This window comes from Haematobia irritans, chromosome 4 (assembly GCF_050003625.1).
Source record: "Haematobia irritans isolate KBUSLIRL chromosome 4, ASM5000362v1, whole genome shotgun sequence".
NCBI classification, from domain to species: domain Eukaryota; kingdom Metazoa; phylum Arthropoda; class Insecta; order Diptera; family Muscidae; genus Haematobia; species Haematobia irritans.
The window spans coordinates 218,691,606-218,709,913 of NC_134400.1; the positions used below are offsets into that span (position 1 = coordinate 218,691,606).

General features: G+C 32.5%; 2 protein-coding genes across 2 annotated transcripts; both read right to left on the reverse strand.

The window, feature by feature from the left end:
- Positions 1-2,339: 2,339 nt before the first annotated feature.
- Positions 2,340-9,937, reverse strand: LOC142236112 (uncharacterized). Its single transcript, XM_075307364.1, has 2 exons — positions 9,664-9,937; positions 2,340-4,716 (listed from the first exon to the last, which is right to left on the reverse strand). Exons 1-2 carry the CDS (start codon positions 9,665-9,667, stop codon positions 3,899-3,901), a joined length of 822 nt encoding a protein of 273 aa, XP_075163479.1. The 5' UTR covers positions 9,668-9,937; the 3' UTR covers positions 2,340-3,898.
- A 230-nt stretch (positions 9,938-10,167) lies between these two features.
- LOC142235996 (uncharacterized) lies at positions 10,168-14,184 on the reverse strand. Its single transcript, XM_075307246.1, has 3 exons — positions 13,013-14,184; positions 12,795-12,934; positions 10,168-12,290 (listed from the first exon to the last, which is right to left on the reverse strand). Exons 1-3 carry the CDS (start codon positions 14,182-14,184, stop codon positions 10,168-10,170), a joined length of 3,435 nt encoding a protein of 1,144 aa, XP_075163361.1.
- Between the last annotated feature and the right edge of the window lie 4,124 nt (positions 14,185-18,308).

Below are 18,308 nucleotides of genomic sequence, written 5' to 3' on the forward strand. Positions count from 1 at the left end.
AGTGTCATTGTGTTCAGTGCATTGACTGGCTGTGTGGTGCATGTGCATGTATCATGAAGATGAGATAGGGATGGGGTGAGATAAGATTTTGGCTGTTGGGAAAAGTGTGTGGAGTTTTCTGATCGCCTAGTATTGAACAATCGTTGAAACCTAGATTTGGTGTTTATTTATGTGCCATAGAAGAAGGGATAGGGTGAAGAGATAAGTGATTCGCTGTTGAGAATGCTATTGATTTGTTTAGCATTCTAAAATGGGAGACAAAGTGACCGCCTGAGATTTTGAAGAAATGCATGTGCATGTGTCGTGAAGATGAGATAGGGAGGGGGTGAGATAAGATTTTGGCTGTTGGGAAATTTTGTGTTATTCGATTTGATTTCTTGGTTGACTGTGTGGAGTTTTCTGATCGCCTAGTATTGAACAATCGCTGAAACCTAGATTTGGTGTTCATTTATGTGCCATAGAAGAAGGGATAGGGTGAAGAGATAAGTGATTCTCTAGTTTGGCTGTCCCTATATGCATGAGTGTCATTGTGTTCAGTGCATTGACTGGCTGTGTGGTGCATGTGCATGTATCATGAAGATGAGATAGGGATGGGGTGAGATAAGATTTTGGCTGTTGGGAAAATTTGTGTTATTCGATTTGACTTCTTGGTTGGCTGTGTGGAGTTTTCTGATCGCCTAGTATTGAACGATCGCTGAAACCTAGATTTGGTGTTTGTTTATGTGTCATAGAAAAAAGGGGTAGGGTGAAGAGATAAGTGTTTCACTGTTGAGAATGCTATTGATTTGTTTAGCATTCTAAAATCAGAGGCAGAGTGTCTGTCCATGGGCCTTTTTTTAATGGGCTTTCTATGATAGGTCGCAAGGTCATTCAAAAAATCTTCGGACTGAGAAATGAAAACGAATATTTGTGTTATTCGTTTTCATTTCTTGATTGGCTGTGTGGAGTTTTCTGATCGCCTGGGATTGAACAATCGCTTATAAAAGCCATATGCTCTCTGGAATTATACCACAGTTCAGAAAACGTAATTGAATTAGAATAAATAAATAAATAAATATGTCCGGTGCTATAGATGTCGTGTCCATTTTCAATGAAAAAAATTTAAAACGTATCCTACATATTAAGGATATGGTTACACATAAGGACTATTCTATTGAAGGATGCTATAGGACAACTACAAAGTATGGGGATTCTATAGTGCTGCGTTTGGTGGATGATCAAATCTTATATTTACCCAAAAGATTTAACAGCCTGGATGATGATACAATTCAACGTATAGATTCTGGAGAATTTTCTGTTTCAAAAGTGTCTATTTCAGACGATAAGGAGAATCCAATTAGCAGATTGGAGTTGAAACAGTGTTTGTCCTCCGATCCATTTTACGCACCATATTAATTATTAAAAGAAAAAAATGAAAATTTTAAATAAAGAATGAAATTCGAAACAAAACCATTGTGTTTTTTTTCTTGTCAATTTTTAGAATTTGTCATAGGGTTTGAGAAACAACAAACATGCAATAGAAATCGCATTTCATAATGTATTGCTTATAGAATATTTTGAGTGTTTTGAAAACTACAAGTGTCCAAACAAAAAATTATCTCAAATGCATCGAATTTCCATTCACTACAATGGAATTCGAAAATTTATGAATTTTCAGTTTTTCAAAGAGTGTCCAAAAGAAACTCATAGGGACAGTTTCAATTCAGCCTTCGTCAACTCAACATCACGAGAAAAAAATGGCCTTACCACCATCCCAAATTATATTCAGCGATGATGAGGATGAAAATGTAAATCTGAATGATCGAATCCTAAACAACATGCAAGTGGAAGAACAGAATATACCGGAGGGCCAACATTTCCTCAGTGAAATATCATTGGATGACTTAATGAGGATTGCAGATAATGACATGGACCCGGAAAGTCATAGGGAAATGTTGGAAGATTTACTCTATTTACATCCTGATGCAAAAATTTTAAAAATAATTTAAGTTTAAACAAAGTAATATAAAATAAAATAACATTTTAATATCATATATGTTTCTTCTCATTTATTTGGAATTAGTTTGAATTTGGGTGGACAAGAACAAGAAAAAATTATAAAACTAAATAATCCCACCGCAGTATACATACTAAAGCATATGGGTTACTGTTGTGAACAATTTTCATTTTTTATTGTCTTACTAATCATGTCATCTATACAATCATGCCATTCTATATATCTTAATAGTTTAAATAGGTTACTTACAGCACACTTAAATTTCCTATCTTCATGTATAGGACAATGGGTATAATAGTTTCTCATATTTGGGAAAACAGTTCTATATTCTAGATTTATAACATTTGTGCTTAGATATTTTTCAAGAAACTCTTTTTTAATTTTTCCAAAGACAAACACATACTTAAAACTATTTAAGGGTGCTAAGACCTCGCCGACTTCAGTGTAATTTACATCGCCATCTTTCCAATCTAAGCCAGTAATAAATTTCTTATAATGTACATTTTTCCGTTTGGCCTCCTTGACAAGTTCCCTCCTATCGAAAGGAGGTTTGAATAAAAAATAGTTTGGTACAACGGAACCGCCTTGCATATACGCCAATTCCTTTATATATATGCAATCATTATTTCCAAAACAATGTTGAAAGTCCACCAATACAAAATCTGATTTTTGAAAATTGACCATGATGAGAAGTACAACCGACAATTTTACGAAGCCAACTAAATATAAAAAAGTCTCATCTTGCTTTTATATTCAGAAAATGAGGGTGTTAAATATCAAGTTTACATTTCAGAGCTTTACATTAATTGATAATTATATTTGATATTGGAATACATGTAAAATTTATGAATTGAAACACAGATGAATTTTATTTTATTTAGATTTATTTATTTATTTTTTTGTTTAGAAATATTGTTTAGTTTTGTATTTCTTCATAAATAATTTCCTCTATAGATTCATAAAATTTCTCTATATATATAAATAATTTAAATATATTATTTACAGCACACTTGAATTTCCTATCTTTATGCATAGGGCAATGCGTATAGTAGCTTCTCATATTTTGGAAAATTGTTCTATACTCTAGATTTACAATATTTGTATTTAAATATTTTTGAAGGAATTCTTTCTTAATTTGTCCAAAAACAAACACATACTTATAACTATTTAGTGGTTCCAAGGCATCGCCAACTTCAGTGTAATTTATATCACCATCTTTCCAATCTAAGCCGTGAACATATTTTTTACAATATGTGTTTTTCCGTTTACCCTCCTTGACTAGTTCTCTGTTATCGAAAGGGGGTTTGAATAGGAAATAGCTGGGTACGACAGAATAGCCTCGCATATACGCCAATTCTTTTATATATATGCTGTCATCATTCCCATGACAGTATTGAAAGTCCACCAATACAAAATCCGGTACATACATGATTCGAAGTATAACGGACAATATTTCGTAGCCAACTAAATCAAGGAAAGTCTCATCTTGCTTTTATATTCAAATAACAGAGAACATTAAACATTATTTATTTATTTTTTTTTTTTGTGATACAATTTGGAGTAAAAATTGTAAACATAAATGACCGCAATTGAATGTATTAAACCTTTGCTCTCGTTGATAATTATATTTGATATTGGGACCTAAATAAACCAATATTTCTAGTGGGGGTTGAAGATTTCCAAAACTGTCAAAGTATTCAATTTCTTTGTGGTTTTTATAATATGCTACCCAATGAGTTCCAGATCCTATACTTGAGTCTAAGTTTACTACACCACATTCTTTTGTTTGACATTTTTTCGGAAGATTATCTCGCATAAAGACTCCTCGAAAATGTGGTATATATTCTTTCCCAAATATTTGTATGTCTATATCTGTCAGCGGTCTGTTAGGTAGCTTAGATATTAGTTTTTTGTATCCGTATTATTTAGGGTAATACCCATACCAGTTTTGTATGGTTTAAGATAAAGTCCTTTACCCATAGCAATTGACTCCATACTTTTGTTGTGACGCATACTCTCTTCTAGTTGCTTTTTAGCATCTTTAGCAGTGTTAATTGTTCTTGCTATCGATGATACACCCGAAGATATTGCACCCAAGGCACCTAGTGCTGTTATAATAGGAACCAATGGTAGAAAACCGCCAATTTTAGGAACATTAATAACTCTTGGGATGACGACATGTGACTTTTTCCCTTTGAATGATGAATTAATAACCTTCCGAGCGATTTTTATTGCAGAGTTAATATCAACAGGTTTTTGCTTCTTTAGTAGTGTGTTGGCTTTTTTAATTGTTGAATTGAAAATTGTACGTCCGCATGCTTTTTTCTTCCTCATACCCATGCCAAGTTTTAGTTTTGCTTTCATTGCGTTGGAGACTAAATAAGCATTTAATTTTTCACCCCAAGTACTTTCGTTAGCTTTTACTCTCTCCCACGCCCTCTCTAAGAGTTCCTTATCTGCTTTGTGGCGTTTTTCAATATCTGAGCTTCGTGAATAAGCTATATCATGAATTTTACAGGCTGCATCCAAAGCATTTATCCCTTTATCACCCCTTTTCAATCTTTTATCGAGTTTTGTTCCTGGTCCACAAAATTGGTATCCGGGTAAATGTAGCTCAATGGGTAAGGCGTTGATTAAATTGTTTACGAATCCTCTTCCTTGTATGGATCGTTTGCGATTGACTTGTCTCTTCCGAAATACAAACATATATATGCTCTCAACTAAAAATAAACACATAAATTTATTTGGTCAGTTTAATAATAAATTAGTCGTCAATATGCGTTTACTTAAACAGGATACAAGTATTTCTGTTCGTGATCTAGATTTTACGCAAGCGAAACCTAATAAATCGAAACATGGTTCATTGTTACCCGATTCCATTCGATGTCTAATTGTGGGCCCATCAAATTGCGGAAAAACTAATGTTATGATAAGCCTTATAGAAAGTGAAAATGGGCTAACATTTGAAAATATATATTTATACTCAAAATCGTTATATCAACCCAAATATGAATACCTGAGAAGACTAATTGAGCCTATAAGTGGTATGGGATACTTCATATATAACAACAACGACGATGTTATACCGCCACATGAAGCAAAACGAAACTCTATAATGATATTTGATGATGTCGCATGCGATAAACAGAATAATATTCGTGATTATTTCTCTATGGGTCGTCACAAAAATGTAGACTCATTTTACTTATGCCAAACTTACAGTCGCATACCAAAACATTTGATACGGGATAATGCAAACATAATTGTTGTTTTTAAGCAAGATGAAACGAATATGAAACATATATTTAATGACCATGTGGGTAGCGATATGTCCTATAAAATGTTTGTGGATATATGTCGTGAATGTTGGAGGGATAGGTATGGTTTTATGGTTATAAGCAAAGACGATGAAATCGCTGATGGAAGATATAGAAAAGGTTTTGACATATTTATTACACCTTAGTAGTATATGTCTTTCCACTGTATGCAGACGTCTACTTACACCCCCTTCTCATCTGCAACCGATTTGAAATTATTTTAAGGACGGTTCTTTACTTATCTAAGCAGTTCGAAAGCCGTACGAAAGCGATTCGGAAGCAGTACGGAAGCGGTCCGAAAGCGGTTCGAAAGCGGTTCGAAAGCGATACATCAGTTAGCATTATCGGTTTAAAATAATTCAAAAGATTTCTATTGGTGATACAATATGAATGAAAAAATATTGAAAGAATTAATAAAATCTCGAAAAATTTTGAGAAAAAAATTTCAAAGCATAAAATTAGGAGAAGACGACGCTTCACATAAACTGGAAAATGTATTCAAGCCTTTAACAGATCCATTGAATAATTTAATGAAATTAAAAAATGAGAAAATGAAACAGCGAAATAAAGAACTTCCTACTTTTAAGTTTGAAAGTAGCACACCAATAAAGACCGAACCTCCTAAATCAAATTTTAATAAACACTCTCAAAAAATTATAAATTCTAAACTGGATTCTCAAAGTGATGAAGACAGCGACAATAAAGAAAATTCAGAAAATTATTTTTCACAATTGGAAGATGATAATTTCTATACTATTAATTTAACTAAACTTTTTAATGATCAAACTCTCGATACTGTATATGGACCATATAAAGACGAAAATGGAGTGTGGAAATTGGGAAACAGTCCTATTAACATTAGCGATGATAAGATTGTTGTTGGGAATCAATCGTGGGCAAACACGCCAGGCTTGTTTGAATTAATCACCCATAAACAGCCACAAAAGTATGATTCACTGGAATTGGATATATACAAGAAAATTCTTTTGGGAACAAATGCTCATCGCAAGAACTATGATTCTGTTGGTCAAATACGAGGGAATAAAGGATATAAATATAAAAGGATTATCCAGAAACTTTTTGGTGACACTTACACTGGTAAAGGTTTAATGAGCCTAAATTTAAATAAACCAAACTATATATATTGGGATGATCCGAATGAATTAGTTGAACGCTTAAAACTTCTTATTGCATCTCAACAAGCTGGCCATTCAAATCATAACAATGAAATAATATCTATAATTGAAGAATTAAGGGAAGCCAATATAATATTCTGATAATTGTCAATTGCATTCAATTGAGATATGAGCGTCGATAAGTTTGGTCACTTTTCAAATTCTAGTGAGTTGAAAAGATATGTTCCGAAAATATTTGGTATTGCTATTGACAAGCATAATAACATCGATTTCCAAAATAAAAAGATTAAAAACGTGGGGGTACCGGTGGAAAGTGCAGACGCAGTCAACAGAACTTACTTACAAAAACAAATCGAAATCTCACGTGAATTACTAAAAAAAGACTTAAATATTGAAGTCAATACAATACATCAAGAAATATCGCAGCTAAAAACTATTATCAAGGATATATTTACAGTCCTGCCGGATATGCGAATAACATCTCAAGTTCATTAATCAAATTTAATTACAAAGTAACAATGGCCAAAAGAGGAATAGTACAAGAGATACACACTCAAGCCCGGAAAAAATTTCCCCGTCGGAGATATATAATGAAAGGAATTGATGACTTTTGGCAGGCTGATTTGGTTGAAATGGGAACTTATTCATCTTTAAATAGAGGATATAAATATATTTTAACCGTCATCGATACATTTTCAAAATACGCATGGGCAGAACCAACTAAAACTAAGAATGCATATGATGTTTCCAATGCATTTAGAAAAATATTGAACAAAGGTCGAACACCTAAAAATCTACAAACAGACGATGGTAAAGAATTTTTTAATAAAGAGTTTAAAAGTCTTACGCAAAAGTACTCAATAAACCACTACTCCACATTTAGTGTGATGAAAGCATCCATCGTAGAACGCTTTAATCGTACACTAAAAAATTTTATGTTTAAAGAGTTCTCATACAACGGTTCCTATAAGTGGATTGACATTTTACCAAATTTAGTTAATCAATATAATCGGAAAATACACAGAACAATAAAAATGGCTCCTATTGATGTCAATAAAAATAATGAGGATTATATTTTAAAAACTGCCTACAATCATCTTAAAGTATATAAACCCTCAAACTTCCATGTTGGTGACTATGTTCGCATAAGTAAATATAAAAATATATTTGAAAAAGGATATACACCTAATTTCAGTACGGAAATTTTTCGAATAAGTTCTATCCAAAACACTAATCCTACCACATATCTATTGGAAGATTATCAAGGTAATCCAATAAAAGGAGGTTTCTATAGAGAAGAAATTCTGCGAACGCGACACCCTGATGTTTACCTCGTTGAAAAAATTCTAAAAACAAAAGGTCAACAAGCATATGTTAAATGGTTGGGATTTTCTAATGACCACAATTCATGGATTAATAAGAATGAAATTTTATGATGTGTATTTAGTAATATAAAATAAATAAAGAAGATTGAAACTTAATTTTGTTTTTCATTCTAAAGTAAGTTTTCATAATGTCAATTACATTAGCCCTAAGCGGAAGATCGTCGGTGCTCATAACCAATTATTTCCCACCCATACAACTTAATGATGAATATGAATGTGCTTTAGTTGATTTTCATTCGTATAATTCAATTCCAAATATTGACTATGATAACAATCTTTTCCACATTGGTGGTGATTGCATTGAAATTCCGGTGGGATCTTATGAACTGGAGGATATTGTTAAATTTTTAAAACATGAATATGTAAAGAAAAATATCAACAAAATATTAGAGATTGAGGCTAATAATAATACACTTCAAATTGAAATATATTCCTCCCACGATATTATTGATTTTAACAAAGATCGTTCTATTGGCGCGCTATTTGGCTTCAACAATCGAATTTTGCTACCTAATGCACGACATAAATCACATCAATCAGTGAACATAATGAAAGTGAATGCCATCCAAGTCCAATGTAATATAATCACAGGATCATATATGAATAACACACCGTCGCATATAATACATGAGTTTGCTATGAATGTCTCTCCAGGATATAAAATGGATGAGATACCCAGGAATTTAATCTATTTACCTGTGAATGTCAAGGAAATAAGTTGTCTAAAAGTTTGGATTGTGGATCAAGAAAGGCGTATAATAAATTTTCGGGGTGAAGAGATTACTTTACGATTTCATCTAAAACCGAAAGCGAAATGATTATCTATAATAAATATTACAATAAAATAGGTAATGATTCCATTCCGGAACGAGCAGCCAAGCTAATTACACAAAATATACTGCCCCAATCTATAAAACGTAAATTAACTAAAGAAAATAAACTATTCCTAAAATCTTTAAAACTACAGCTTAAGAAAAATGTCTGAAATATTAAGCGTTGCAGAAAAACCATTTTCTGATGAAAGCATTATTAAGAAGGATTATCATAGCTATATGCCATATATACAGTCATATAAAAATAATGATGAAATTAGAATAACAATCCAAAATCAAGATCTCTATGTCTTACCATCTGAAAGTTATATCTACATAGAAGGCTTCATAACGCTGATGGATGGTATAGCAACACCAAATGCTAGACTGCGAAATAATTGTGTAGCACATATGTTTGATGAGATTCGTTATGAAATCAATGGGGTTGAAATTGATAGAACACGTTATTTAGGAATGGCGAGTACTATAAAAAATTATTTATCTCTCAATGAATTGGATTCGAATATGATGCTGAATGCAGGATGGAGTAAACACAATGACATGGAAAACGGGTCATTTAATTTTTATGTTCCGTTAAAATTATTGTTGGGCTTCGCAGAGGACTTCAATAAAATCGTGTTAAACTGTAAACATGACTTAATTTTGTTGCGCAGTTCAAATGATCATAATGCTTGCTTTTCCACAAAGCCTGAAGAAATGGTTAAACTAACGATACAGAATATAACATGGAGAATACCACATGTGCAAGCTTCCGATATAACAAAGTTGAAAATTATAAAAACGATTAAAGATGGTACCACATTACCGCTTGCTTTTCGGAGTTGGGATTGTCACTTTAATCCTACATTCCCAAATGCGACAAAATGTAATTGGAATGTAAAGCTTTCATTAAATAGAGAGCGCCCCAGATTTGTAATCGTGGTATTTGAAAAAAACAACAAGTTTATACATTGTAATCTAGTAAATTTAAAAGTTCATCTAAATTCCGATACTTACCCATATGATGATCTTAATCTCAAATTTGATGATAATAGATATGCTATTCTATATGACATGTACGCCAAATTTCAACACAGCTTTTATATGAAAGAACCACAACCATTACTAACAAGCGCTGAATTTAAGAACACCCCCATGGCAGTCATCGATGTTAGCCACCAAAATGAAATGGTCAAACAAGGTCCCATAGATGTCAGAATTGAACTCGAAACCAGTAAACCCATTCCTGCAAACACCATAGCATATTGTTTAATAATTCACGATCGCTATATTGAATATACACCATTGACGGGAAATGTGCGAAAAATTATTTAATTTTTTTTTTTCAATGAACCATACATACCTTTATATCCATAATCAATTTTAAAATAAATAAAAATAAAACAAAAATGTATACATCAATTTTTTCATTTTATTTATTACATTTTTTCTATATAAATAACAATTCTTAATGTTAAATTTTTTAAATACATACAATACATAATAAATAGTTTAGTGTATTTACATTAAAATTATATCCATTAGATCATTAAAATCCATATCAAAATCAGATGTATATTGTTGAACTAAATTTTCTAAAGAGGAATCAGTTTCGATTGCTCCTAAATCTAAATCTAGACCATTGCCATCTATATCAACTAGCATATTTTCCATACTTGATTCAATTTCATGGTGACCCCACGCGAAAGTATTAATTCCATCTTCCTTGATCATACGCTTTGTATCCAACGGACTTAATACAACTTTTTTCAAGGCATTCGTATAGATGTTGTGTAGCTTACACCTAAAAGTGAGCATTGTATCACAAACTTTTTCTTTAGTAAATAGACAATTCCTATAGTCATCAATTTTATAGTTGTCCATTACACTTTTTTTCACACCTTTAGCCTTTTTAATTTCATAACCATCCTCAACAGTATATGAATACATTTTTGGACCTAAACCGACAAACTCTGTCATAATCTTACCACAGTTTTCATCCTTCATTAATCCAATTTCCTTTTTATTTACAAGAGGAAAATTGAAAGGATTATCTTCGGAATACTCAGATGTATCAAAATGTGTAGTAAGATGAGGTCTAATTTCTTCATACACATCTTCAGATTCGATGGTGTATATGAAAGAGTCTGTATCCATATAGTTTAATTGTATTCTTTCACCAAACTTTTCTTTCATAAAGTTGTAGTGGAAGTCATACATTTTCCACTTAGCTAATTCTAGAATACAAAATCCTAAGTATATTGGCTTATCATAAACAATTTTTGTTTTATTCATTTGAATAGCCCAAAAATTGTCTGTGAATTTGGATATACTATGAAAGTTTGGTTTTGAAATTAGAGCTTCAGCACCTAACTTACGCCTGTCACTATATGCCCACTGTTTTACAATAGACACATCTTTTCTTTTTTCAACATTTTCCATTGTTTTGCCATATACTGCATTGTTCAATAGTTTAAAGAAATTTTTTTCAAAAGCAATATTTGTTTTTTTCCTACAATCATTGTTTTTGTCAATATATTCCTTTAGCCATGGTCTTTGACTAAAAGTAAGCACCCTATGCACTTCATTTAGAACGTAGCCCTGCTCTAAACATTGTTTTAGTGTCATGTAGTGGATGGTATACCTTTCTTTTGGTGTAAGATCTGCAACAAGTTTGTTGTGTTTCGATCCTCCCACTTTTTTGTTTTCAGCCGCTAAAGGTAAATCATTAAATTTATTATGTAGATGGGGTGGACAACTTATTGAAACTTCATAAATATACCCTTCAGGAGAATCGAATTTAAAATTTTTGATTACGTTAGGATCCCTAATAATGTCAGCTTCTGCAACCCATTTAAAATTACCATATGGTAAGAATTGCTGCATCGCCCATCCATATAGGTTATTAACATCAAGATATAATAAAAATGTAGATACAATATCAGGATTAAAGTTTTTCATATATTTATTATTGGCTTTGTGATATCTTTTACTACATTGAGTAATACCTCCACGAATGCCATTTTTTATAAAGTTGTATGTGTCTACATCCTTCAACAATTCTAGGCTAAAACCATCCGATGTTATCAGCTTTAGCATAGCATCATAAGATAGACCAGGCGCCGTAAAATATTGGCAAGGATCCAGCTTATGTATGCTTTTGCATAAGATTCGAAAGTTTTCGAATATATCTGTGAGTAGAAGGACATCCGTTTTTAAATATAACTCCATATAATCCTGAAGTGTTCTACAATTAAATGTTGTCCAAACTTCTATAGCGTGATTGTAGTCCTCCTGACTACAACTTTTGTTGGTTAATTTACTGTAGAAGTTTTCTATAGAGGGAAGGTTTATATCTTTAAGTTTTTGAAATGAATCCAAGTATTCATAACAAAATACACCCTTCCTTCTCATTAATTTAAATTCGTGGTCATTTGAGAAATTAGATCTAACCGTAGTCATTTTGTCATCTAACAGATTTTTAGCTAAGCTATCCAAGCTTGAAGGCATAAATCTTAAAGAATCTAAAAACCTATATTCTAAAAGATCCCCATTATCAAATTTAATTTTATGAGATACCGATATATATAATTCTTTATTTAGCGGTATAACTGAGGTATTTCCAGGAATAAGGTTTAGTAAATCTTTAATAAATAGATGACAGTCATATGACGAAAAGTTATGGAAAAAGATTGGTATAAACTTTGGGATCTTATAATTTAAATTACATTCATTATGGGCCGCCCCCCTATATTTTCCAGTAATATGGCAATGATCCCTAACCCTATCCGTATCTAAATTTTTGTCACAAATGTGACACAATTGAGCTGCGTGAAAACTGGATTCCTCAATAGGTGATAAGGGACACATTGGTTTTTTTAATGATAAATACCTTTCGTATATATCTCTACATTCTAAATCTAAATATTTAACAAATTTTTCCCCAGCATCCTCCCCAGTATAAATCTTAAATCTATCTAACGAACTATCTACACTACATTTTATATAAAAACTAAAAGCACACGGTTTGTGCTTATTTATTGTTGATCCTAAACTATCTTTCTCTAGTATGCACTCAAAATCGGCATACACAACGAAAGGGACATCCATCGTTTTACTTATGTTTTTAAAGCGAATAAAATTATTACCTGCATCCGGTACGGTGGTTACAATGTTGGAACATTCCTTTAAGTGATTCGACCACTTTTCGGAGTTTGAAGTGTATTGCAGGCATCTGTCGCAAATTTTTAATTTCTTACAATTTTTGGTTAACTGCGAAGATAATAATCTATAACAAATAAAATAAAAAAAAAAAATATTTTATTAATATTTAAGTAAAAAATGAAATGAAGGATTTTTTTCTTACCTTGACATGTCTTTAATCCAAATATAATGTGCTTTACCCCCACTCTCCAACAACAACAAGTTAATGTGTACCCCATTTGGAACAACATTCTGGGATATGTGGTATGGCCCGATGACAGTGTCATCTTTCCGGTTATACCCATATACATTAATACTAACTCCTGGGTTCAGCTTTTCAAATTTTGGGATTTCTTGCACAGGCATAGGGAATTCTAGCCCTTCAAAATTTAAATTTATATTGTTTTCTAACAAAATATTCTGCTGCCTGATATCTACTCGATAGGATGAAGTTCGAGTTGGGTGGGTTGGCTTTGGGGAAGTTAACGCCGAAATGACACTCCATTTGAAGCAGTATTCATCCGTATTTCTGACATTGATACATGCTTTTTTCGAATATAATTTTGGTGGCGTTGGAATATATTGGGAACCACAAAAGCCAGACCATTTGTTGATGTTGATTTCAAATTTTTCAATTCGAGTCAAAGTCCATCCAGAGTCTCTTTCCTGAAAATCCGCCATTTGACTCTTTATTTCCTCAATATGCCTTTTAATGAAATCCTCAATGTTGTCTGACATAACCAGTCTCTGCATTTTGGACACATGGTACATGTGTTGCATTTGGAGCTCTTCACCACCCAACTTTATGTATTCCCCAATTAGTTGGATATTTATCTTCAGACTTTTATTCTTCGCCAGTGAATTTAAAATTAACAGGTGTAAACTCTTGTTACATTCTTCGAATACCTCATTTATATCTATGGTATTCATATCGGTTAGGTACGTATAAGTTCCTACACGATTTTTAAATCCTGTCATCGTCTGTCTAAATTGGTTATTTATAATAACATCACTTCTTTGTATGTGATTCGGAGACTGGTGATGTTTGAACCAATTCATTGGGTTTACATAGACGTTGCATATTTCACATACTTTATTTAAATTCCTCTGACCATGACTAGGCCCTGGTTGCTGGTCGAAATTAAACTGTTGCTGCTCAAATATGTTTGAGTGTTGCTCCAAGTTTTGATTTTGCTGCAGCAATTGTTGATGAAAGATAGGTCCTGGATGCTGCAGCAAGTTAAAATGTTGTTGTTGTTGGGACCCTGGATTAAGCCCTGGTTGCTGATCCCAATTATATTGTTGTTGGGGGTAGATTCCACCTCCCACGGACATGTTTATGTGTTGTTGCTGTTGTTGTTGCTGTTGTTGTTGCTGTTGTTGTTGCTGTTGTTGTTGCTGTTGTTGTTGCTGTTGTTGTTGCTGTTGTTGTCCAAAACCTTGTCTATGCATTGTCGCTTGGTGAATTTCCATATGTAATTTCAATGCATAGACATTTCGCACCATCAAACCACATAAACTACACGTTTTGTGTGTCTGCAAATGTTTTTGGAGTGCATTTTGGCTTTTGAACATTTTTCTGCATACTTTGCACGTCAACATTTGGGATTCCATTTTGTTTAAAGTTCTTTCAAATATTTCTTTTTTAAATTTTTATAAATAAACCTTTTATTAATTATTTTTGCAGCACAAGAAACAAATCGCAATTTTTTCTTAAAAGGTACGATTCTTTTCTTTTTTCTTTTTTTGTTTATATTTATTATTTTGCAACAAAAAGTCTCAACGTATTTTACGTGTTTTGATTTATTTATTAATTTTTTTTGTATAACACCAAAAAAATTCACAACGTCCGTTTCTGTTTTTTTTCGTTTGTTAGCAAATGTTGTTTTTTTCACAACGTGTCCGTTTCTGTTTTTTTTTTTCGTTTGTTAACAAATGTTGTCTTTTTTCACAACGTAAAACTTCGATTTTTTTTTTGTAAAACACCAAAAAATTAACAAAATTCCGTTTTTTCAGTTTTTTTAAATGTTGTATTCACAACGTAAAACTCCGTGCATATGAATTGCTAAGTCGGGGTTTAGAATTCAATTGGGAACTAAAATTTCAAATGAATATACTATATATTTCTTCGAGGAATGAGATATTTATCCCTTTATAAATACACATTTCTTCTCAAAAAGTAACAAATACATAAAAAATCTAAACAAATAGACACATTGCCTGATTTTCATAGATATTTTGTATGCAATTAGACATCAATGTTTACATCTTACTAGGCGATCAGAAAACTCCACACAGTCAACCAAGAAATCAAATCGAATAACTCAAATTTTCCCAACAGCCAAAATCTTATCTCACCCCCTCCATACCTTATCTTCACGATACATATACATCTTGGGTGGTCATTCTGTGCAATGACAAACAATTCAATAGGATTTCCCAACAGTGAAACACTTATCTCTTCCCCCTACACCTTCTTCCTCCAAATCTAGGTTTCAGCGATTGTTCAATACTAGGCGATCAGAAAACTCCACACAGCAAACCAAGAAGTCAAATCGAATTTTCCCAACAGCCTAAATCTTATCTCTCCCCATCCCTATCTCATCTTCATGATACATGCACATGCACCACACAGCCAGTCAATGCACTCAACACAATGACAATCATGCATATAGGGACAGCCAAACTAGAGAATCACTTATCTCTTTTCCATACCCATTCTTCTATGATACATAAACAAACACAAAATCTAAGTTTCAGCGATTGTTCAATACTAGGCGATCAGAAAACTCCACACAGTCAACCAAGAAATCAAATCGAATAACACAAAATTTCCCAACAGCCAAAATCTTATCTCACCCCCTCCCTGTCTCATCTTCACGACACATGCACATGCATTTCTTCTCTCATTTTAGAATGCTAAACAAATCAATAGCATTCTCAAGAATCACTTTAGGTTTCAACGATTGATCAATACTAGGCGATCAGAAAACTCCACACACTTTTCCCAACATCCAAACTCTTATCTCTCCCTCCCTCCCTCCCTATCTCATCTTCACAATACATGCACATGCACCACACAGCCAGCCAATGCACTCAATACAATGACACTCATGCATACAGGGAAAAATTTTTTTTGGATGACCTTATGACCTATCACAAAAAGCCCATTAAAAAAAAGCCCATTAAAAAAAGCCCATAAAAAAAGGCCATTAAAGTGGATCAGTCTATACGTATTACACTACTTTTTTGTAATTCATAAACCCCAGAGACATCTTTATAAAATATGGTTGAATTTCGCCAACATTCTGGCATATAATTTATTCATTTCAATACACATTTTCATTTGAAGACAAAAAATTCAGTTAACCAGGGTATTGTTTTATGTATGGAAGCCTGGGGATATTTCGTTGGCCCATACATTAAAGAGAAGAAAAACAAAAGAAACATAAAGATTAAATTCTAAGATTTGTCTTAAATGTGAGAACATTTAAGGAATTTTTTTTTTCGATATGTATCTGCATGTAAAATATTCGATTAAATCACAAGTTTTCGTGTACCAATAATGTTTCGATATTATATTCTAGTAGTTGGCTTTAAACAATCCATTTCTTTAAATTACATTATAATTCCATGAAAATAAATTTGATAAAGCATACAAATTCAAAGGAATTTATGGAGAAACTGTATCAAATTGTTTTCTTTGGAAAATTTACTTTACTCAACACAAGGTATCGTAATACAGTTTAAAGAACGGATGCATTTAACATTCAATTAAAACAATTAAAAAAAATGAATGGAAATACCCTTGGCAATACGTGGGATCCGGATATTAGATGCCGTTGTTTTTGATGAAAAAAGAAACAACACCGTTAGTAAAAATTTAACCCAGGGGTATTTAATTTCTTTTTCCATAAAGTACATAAAAATACAAAATTCTCGTTAATAATAAAAAAAAAACAAACCTGATTAAGCCATAGATGTAGGAGGAACATTACAATACAACTCTTCAATATATACACACTAAGCATCTCCATCCTGTCTTTAAAAGATGCTCAGTACAGGATAAACAAACTAGGGAACATTTAATAGAGTCTAAAAAACCCCTTCGGAATATTAAGTAAGTGATTTTTTTGAGAAACTTCTAATGTTATTTTCTGTTAAGTTGATGTTGTTTTTTTTTAGGTATTCGTGCGTTTGTTGTTTGTTTTTCAATTTGTTTGTTCGTTCTTCATTTCTTTCTAATAAGTGAACGTTGTAGTTTTGCAAGGGTTTGTATCACGTATAATGTAATCCTTGGTTTGATGTGAAAATGGGAAAATGTATATTAAGCTTTCTCGTCGCATTTAGGGAGTCGTGGGTTAATTTCGGGTGAATACCAAATTTTTCTTAACGTTATTTTATCTCTTCTCAGTTATGAGAGATGGAATTCTGAGTGTTTCAAACCCATCAAAGTGGTGTCACACATTGTATTAGATCAGAATTTAAGACAAAATCTAAAAAATCAGGTATACTAAATAACATGCTATATCCCAGCAAAAAAAAAAAAAAAAAAAACAAGTATATACGGCAGTAAGTTCGGTATGTACCCTCCACCATGGATTGCGTAGAAACTTCTACGAAAGACTGTCATCCACAAATTTCAATTCACATGGTTGTTAAATATCATATACTACCACCACGTACCAAATTTCAACCAGATCGGATGAATTTTGCTTCTCCAAAAGGCACCGGAGGTCAAATCTGGGGATCGGTTTATATGGAGCTATATATTATTATGAACTGATAGGAACCAATTTATTTATTTATTTATTTATTCAGTCTATGGAATACATTCCTTACAGACTAGCAATTCTTAAAATAAATTAAGTCTAAAATAGAATTAAAACTATTTAGGGAAACTGAAAAATCTAAATCAAAGTTATTATTTAAATTATTAAATTCTTTAAGAGATCTTAAAATTGGTTCCGAAGATCCATAGTTTGTTCTATGAGCAGGAATTGCAAAATAATCATGCTTTCGCAAACAATGTATTGGTACATTAAAACCAATCAACTCCTGCATGGTTGTTGGATACCCTATACTAACATCACGTACCAAATTTCAACCGAATGGGAACAATTTTGCTTTTCCAAGGTGCTCCGGAGGTCAAATCTGGGGATCGGTTTATATGGGGCCTATATATAATTATGGACCGATTTCGACCAATTTTTGCGTGGGTGTTTGAGGCCATATATTAACACCACGTACCAAATTTCAACTGAATCAGATGAATTTTGGTCTTCCAAGAGGCTCCGGAGGTCAAATCTGGTGATCGGTTTATATGGGGGCTATATATAATTATGGACCGATGTGGAGCAATTTTTGCATGGTCATTAGATACCATATACTAACACCATGTACCAAATTTCAGCCGGATCGGATGAAATTTGCTTCTCTTACAGGCTCCGCAAGCCAAA